The sequence below is a fragment of the Pinus tabuliformis genome, chromosome 1_1 (assembly GCF_031772625.1).
Source record: "Pinus tabuliformis cultivar Carrire ecotype Pingquan chromosome 1_1, CPIR1, whole genome shotgun sequence".
NCBI lineage: Eukaryota > Viridiplantae > Streptophyta > Pinopsida > Pinales > Pinaceae > Pinus > Pinus tabuliformis.
Window position 1 is genome coordinate 832,882,631 of NC_142297.1, and position 7,079 is coordinate 832,889,709.

General features: G+C 36.0%; 1 protein-coding gene across 1 annotated transcript; it reads left to right on the plus strand.

The window, feature by feature from the left end:
- Positions 1-4,196: 4,196 nt before the first annotated feature.
- On the plus strand, positions 4,197-5,493 carry LOC149216708 (heavy metal-associated isoprenylated plant protein 22-like). The gene is made up of 3 exons (XM_089391265.1): positions 4,197-4,724; positions 4,882-4,957; positions 5,178-5,493. The coding sequence occupies exons 1-3, from the start codon at positions 4,659-4,661 to the stop codon at positions 5,471-5,473; spliced, it is 438 nt and encodes a 145-aa protein (XP_089247391.1). The 5' UTR covers positions 4,197-4,658; the 3' UTR covers positions 5,474-5,493.
- Positions 5,494-7,079: the final 1,586 nt, after the last annotated feature.

Sequence of the window (7,079 nt, forward strand, 5' to 3'; positions counted from 1 at the left end):
TTTTTATGATCATGGTATTGTATTGTAATGTAATAATATCTGCAATGGCAAAATTTGGGAGAAAGGGCTAGATATAGAAATTACTGGGAATGAAGATCACTACGGTGCAATTATTCATCACACATCTCTCCTTCTCAATAAGCGTTGCCTTATGGCTTACCTGTAATGCCTGATAATTCTCTCTTCTTTCTTGCAACTGATTTTTTGTGAAAAGTTGTTAAGCACGGACCCACGTTTGATGCACCTTGAGGTTGTAAAGCTGTATAGTCTAGCACAAAGAATGTAGAGGTTGAGATGGAAACTTAGGCCAGTATTTCCACATGAAGTTCAACAGAATCTCAACCATTCTGAAAAGGATTTCTTCAAGAGAAAATGACTCCTCAATCATTTTACTAAAATATATCATGTAAAGCCACAGAAAATACATCATTACTCACATTCCTAAAGCGACAGGTTAATAGGCGTCAATTGAAGCAGGCGAGCGTTTCACCAAATACCATTATTATACCACTGCAATACTCTTCCGTCGTCTCATTAACCAACGTATTATATTTTTAATTGCTACTGTCACTATTGAAGACACTGCGTATTTGAGCAGGTCCAACAAATTTACGTGGAAATCAATTTAAAGCAAAATATTCAAAATTGAGCTGTTATTGAAACATGAAAAAGACGCACATACCGTAAAAAGTGTGGCGAATGGGCCCTAGAGATCCTACAAAAGGGCCGGACTTGACATCTCATTGTGTAACTAAAGACATATTGAAGAAAAATGTATGCTCATCTAATTTGGTTTATTTTAACTTCATGGTAATCTAAGTTTCACGACGTTTTATTATAATATTAAAGATTTATGATTTTTTTCAGGGTTAATAATCAAATAAAATATTTTAATTATGATAAATAATTATTTTAAGATTCATAAAATGTATTTTTCTGTTTAATTTTTTTTTTAATATAATAATTCTATGTATGAGTTTATATATATATATGATTATCTGCACCTTATTATTATTTAATTAATTGTCTGCATTCTATTATTATTTAATTAATGTATTCATCGACCTAAATAAGGGTATATATTTTTTTTTTTTGTAAGCTGAGGTATGATTCTATTACTATAAAAATAAGAAAACTATGTACATATACATGGCGCCACCCGCCCAGAAGGGAAACCAGGTGGCCTTCAGAAATATATAATCGCCATCCAAAAGAAGTAAATGTTCAGGTTGTCTAACGAGAATGAAGAACCTGCTATTCTACCTAACGACATACTATGCAAAGCTGTAAAGAGAAACTGGCTTTACTTAACTTGATTCTAAGCCCTCTAAGATAGCAAAAATACAAAAAGAGTCATATAAGAACCTCCATAAGCTACTGCTTCATGGCCTCTGGCTGGATATCAGGTTCTGTCTTAACTATGCCACCATCTTTGAGCATCTGGACCAGCTTGTCCATCTTCCTGTCCTGCATCATGAGAGTTATTTGTAGATTCTTCAGTTCTTTTTTCAGGTTCTCTTGGGCAAGCTCCACCATTTCCGCTGCTACTTGTTCCATTGACTTGGCGAGCAAACGCTTCATACCCCAATAAACATGCAGAGACTGTTTGTAAAGGGACATCCTCCCTCTGGTGTGGCCCGGGTCGGGAAGATAATGCTCCCAGTCTGCCATCTCAGGGTCCGATTGGTCCTGCAGCGCCTCTTCCTCCAGGTGGTCGATAATCCTCCGAACATTGGGATGGGTTTCCTTCACATAAGCATTCTCGGCTTCCTGCAATTTCCGTCGCATGTCCTTCTTGCCTCGCCTCCTTCCAGGAACCCCGGTACTGCAACCTTCCTCATACATATCGTTGCGAGCTCGGTTCTGACCACGACCTCGTGCACCACCGCGACCCCTTCGGCCTCGACCTCGACCGCGGCTTCCGTGAACCTCCTCGTCGTCATCTTCCTCTGGACTGCCATCATCCTCCGCAACATCATCGTCTCTGGCGCCCACTGAGCCAGAGTGCCTCATCCATTTGCCTACCTTGCCTCCCGAGGTCGGCCTTAGCGTCTCCTCTGCATAATTCTCCCTGATATCTCCTGCCTGGTCATCCGACTCCTCAGAGATGTCGACATAAATGGATCGCAAAGTTTCCTCAGCCGCATGTTTCCCTTGCTCCTCCAGAATCACCCCCTGACTGCGCGTTCGCCTACCCTCGTTGCGGACTGCAGCCATACTCGCAGACAGCAATTGCCCAATTCTTCTTTTCGGCAGACCAAATTCCACCATACGCTGTTGCAACAGAAGCACCGAACCTCCCTCACGTTGTTGAGTTGGATACAGAGAAAATCCTATTCTTCTACAGGCATGCAAGAGTAAAACAGTTCCATGCAGCCTTATACCGCCATTCGACCACCTTCCATCGTTATTGTGAGGTAGCTCCCAAGCTTGCCCATTATTACACGTCGCAGGACTAAGGCGTTGATGTGATAAGCTCCTTGGCCTCCCGATGCCACCGCACTCCCACCACAATACCCGCTCTGCAGTCGGCCTTGGGATGGCTATGGGTATTTTTTAATTTATAAACAGTGCGTATTTTAATTTTTATAAAAAAGAATAGTTTGGGAGGTGGCTCTACTATTCAAATATTATTTGTTTACTTGATTGTATTGATTTAAATTAAAAAATTCTACAAGGGATTTTGATACTTGGTTCAACTAATTTCCAGGCTGACCTTCTCTCCAAGGAAGGCCTTGCTATGAAGCCGGGATTATGGTTATTGAGAATTTTTCATGATGGATCTTCTTTTCTTATACAGGATTTCAGTATCAAGGGAATGCGACTTCTTTCTTTGGCTTATAAAGCCAGTTCATTGATCTTCAGCAACATGGGATTGTGACTTATTGTGACTTTTTGTGTTTTTAATATCTGTTCAGAACGTGTAGCTACTCATTTCTGTGTAACTTTTTTGACTCTGATTTCCTAGGGATCGGTCAAATCCGTTCTATATGGTGTTATAGTTGGGCAGTTCATATCTGTTCAGAATGTGTAGCTACTCATTCCTGTGTAGTTTTTTTGACTCTGATTTCCTTGGGATCGATCAAATCCGTTCTATATGGTGTTATAGTTGCGCAGTTCTCACTGTCCCGAAACAATGTCTCGTTGATCTTTATATTATCTTAATATAAATCTATGATGATTTTCTGTCTAAAAAAATTTGAGATTTTATTTTTTATATTATAGATATAATAAATTAAATTTTTTATATCACATATATAATAAATTAAAGTTTTTATAAATATGGTAAATTGAAGTTTTGAAAAAAGAATGCAGTATCGCTTTGCAGGATGAAAGATGGGATAAATTACATTTATCTAAAAAGAATTTTTAGTGAGAGATGAAATAGAAATTTCGTCTATAGACTTGCACAAATTAAGGAATTATTTAGTTTTATAAGACTGGGGAAAAAGAGTCGTTGAATCGTTTTCGTGTTGAACAAATTAAATTAAGAGTCGTTTTCGTGTTGCACAAATTAAATTATGTCATATGTATTTTTTAAGGAATTTTTTTAAATTGGGTAGAATGAGTTGTTTTAAATAAGGAGTTGTTTTTAGTGTGATTTTTTGGTGTTTGAATCTTACTAAAATTTGAGGTGAAATTTTGATTTGTGTTATTTAAATTGGTTTTTTACTGTAAATATGGATTCAGCACCTTAAAAACTCTAAGACACTTCGATTGTGTTAGACTTACCCATCAAATTTGTGATTTCAATAATTTCTTACCAGATGATAAAAAAATTAACCTGGAAAAACCCACCAACAAATCACACTAAATATAACACGATAGTTTCGAGTAATGGAGTGGAGGTGAGTTGTGAGTGAGCGGAGCAATGGAGTGGAAGTGAGTTATGTATGTGTTGGTTGAGCTGAACGTGAATCAAGAATCGCTGGAGTCCACTCTGCCTCGATCCCGTGCACGCCTTTTTGGTAGTAAAAGGAGAAGATTCATTTCAACCAATCATAGGGCCGTCACGTCAGATTGCGTACAGGATGGGTAAATTTTATATTGACATTTGCTTCTATTGTATGACAGCTCTTGTTCATAGCCCTACAGCTCGCCAATGCCATCTCACTACGAAACCTTTTCTTGCATGAAAAGACGGGAATTATGATTTAAATTGAGCAGTGCCGAGTAGGAAGCAACCAAGATCATAACTAGTCTTCAAGATCCATGCTCTGTTTTGATCTGCTCACGGTATATAGTAATAGCTGGCTGTACTGTAATGAGAGCCAGACGAGCTTTAAACCTCCCCCTCTCGAGCTTTTTGCTTTCCCAGACTGTACTCCTTGTCGAGGTTATATGTTTATAACAATTCCCACCATGTGTCCCAACAATATTCCCATTTCCCTTGAAAAAGCAGAGTACCATGGCTGCAAGCTCATATTGATCATGGTGCTGAATTTCATTTGTGTGGCCTCTAATATAATTTATACGTTCAGTAACGATTCTAGGTGTGCGGGATCATACTTTTTCCATGCTTTTCTATTTTGAACCATCGCTCAGAATATCTCCTCCAATCATCCATAAATTCACTTCTTCATTTTCCTCTTCGGCCGAAACCTTCTGAAGTATCTGTCTATATTATTTCTGACCGGTTACAGCGAGCTTTCTGGACAATGGATTTTATATCGGCCCTGCTTGGTGGAAACTTCAAACGCCGCAAACGTGCTAAAGATCTTCTGGTAAATACATAATTATGTCGATTTTAAGTTAACTTGATGTGATCTATATAAGAGTTTATTCACTCATATGGCCCACAACCATATGCTGTATCAGTTTCCTAGTGTTTCTCTGATCACGTTGAAGAATTATTCATTCGTTTAAATTTTTGGATCGCAGACAGTGGAGGTGAAAATTCGCATGGACTGTGAAGGATGTGAAAGAAAAGTGAAAAACTCGGTGTCATCTATGGAAGGCAACATCTTTTATCCATATCACATGCATTAGCATAGTTCCATTTTAAAACATAAATCGCAGTTATACACCTATGCTATTTTATTTATTCTTTGTTTACATGTGATTTTATTTCAGTTTGGGTTGATGAAGCGTTTAACGGGGGTGTAAGGCTAGATTTTCCAAGGCATCATATATTTCTTAAGCGCTAATGAATAATTTTGTTTCGATTAATTTCGCAGGTGTTACGTCGGTGGAAGTAAACAGAAGTCAGAGCAGATTAACCGTGACGGGCAACGTGGATGCGCAGACGGTACTGGAGACAGTGAAAGCAGGGACAGGGAAGGCTGCAGAGTTGTGGCCTTACATGCCCTACAAACTGGTTTACTATCCATACGCCCCAAACACGTATGACAAGAAAGCTCCCCCTGGCTATGTTCGGAAAGTAGAAAACGCTCTCTCTACTCCAAACCGTGCAGATGAAAAATATACAGCACTTTTCAGCGAAGACAATCCCAATGCCTGCACCATAATGTAGTTCTATTTCATGTTTTAGTCGTATCTGTGTTTATATATATATAAAAAATGTGAAGTTTTTAAACATCAGAGAGAAAGTTTTGTAGATATTTTAGTAGTTAATTTTTGGATAATTTATTTAGTTAAAGGTTTGTTTAGAAGCTGGGAGAATTTATGGTGAGGCTTCACAAGAAAAGGGTTGAATACATCAACCATATGAAAAACAATCTGTTCTATAGGTTATCTTTAACCTTATAGACGTTAAAATAATTGGGAAACTCAGAAAATTTCTTTAGAAACTTGACAGGAAAAACACTGAATATATCAACCATATACAAAAACCAATCTGTCCCATATACTATCTTTAACCTCATAAAAATTAAAATAATTTTCTTTCTTTATTTTTTTCATATAATAATATTTCTCTTACATTATACTATAATATATATATATATATGTATGTGACTGCATAAAACATGTGCTCTGAAATCATCATTCGGTGTGCCAGGGTGGTCAATGCACGCTACTTCGGGCAGTGGTAGTTGTTTACCGATCGTTTTAAGGAGAAGAATAAATGGATTGTCGAGAGGATTAGGTAGTGGTAAATTATCATGCCGATGGTATGGGGAAGAGGCTGTACGCGCATTTTTATTTGGATGAATTAAACTTCAGTTGCATTCAGTCGCCAGACTGTCCCGCAACTAAACGAAGACAGTGATTAAATTTGAACGACAGGTATGTCGTGTTGCCTTTCACTTCATTAATGGGATTCTTCATAATCAAACTTAGATGATAGGAAGCTATCCCAAAGTTTCATTACTTAGTATTAAAAAATAAATAAATTACTCATTAGATTTGAGGATTTACAAATCACTAGGTATTAAAAAAATTACAGTTTACCGCACAATAACCATTCAAAAAAAATATTTATTTATAGTGTGCCAGACCAACCATCATATATATTAATTTAAAATATTTATTTATAATATACCCAACCAATCATCATATTCGTTAATTCATCTTCATTAATATATTTGGTTAATTATGTGAAGGGTATTTATTTCAAGGTGAGGTTTTTATAATTTTAATTAATTTATTTAAATTATTAAGTATATAATATAAATTTAAGGTTGAGATTATTTTTAAAGTATTTATATTTTTTTGTTTTTTTATTAAATTCATTAATTTAAAAATCACATATAAAAAAGTGTTATATGACTCAGGTTATTGTTTTTGGGTATGTATTATTAATAAGTCATTATAATAGTGCATAGTATTGTAACAAAAATTATTTAGAAATTAAGAATATTTTATATTTATTAGTCACTGCCAAAGCATCTAGCAATAGAATTGTGTGTTTACCATTATTAATTTAGCATTGAACCATGCAAGTTATAATCTTTGGAAAACAAATATTTATTTTTTAATATTCTTGAATCAAAATAAAACATAAATTAGTAAAAAACAGGACTACTATTCATTTTTGTATGGACATTTGGAAAAAACTACAATAGAGAAACGAAATTTTTTTAACCTAAATATATTTTTCCTAGTTCCCACAAGGACATTAACTTTTGTCCCATGAACTTCTTATCCAATCATGGGAAACATTAGGGAAGATAGTCATT

What these genes read in the sequence shown, in the direction of transcription:
- LOC149216708 (XM_089391265.1), top strand. Translation starts at nt 4,659, where the DNA reads ATGGATTTTATATCGGCCCTGCTTGGTGGAAACTTCAAACGCCGCAAA. An exon ending in AACGTGCTAAAGATCTTCTG is followed by an intron (nt 4,725 to 4,881) that starts GTAAATACATAA and finishes TTTGGATCGCAG; the next exon opens with ACAGTGGAGGTGAAAATTCG. An exon ending in CTCGGTGTCATCTATGGAAG is followed by an intron (nt 4,958 to 5,177) that starts GCAACATCTTTT and finishes TTAATTTCGCAG; the next exon opens with GTGTTACGTCGGTGGAAGTA.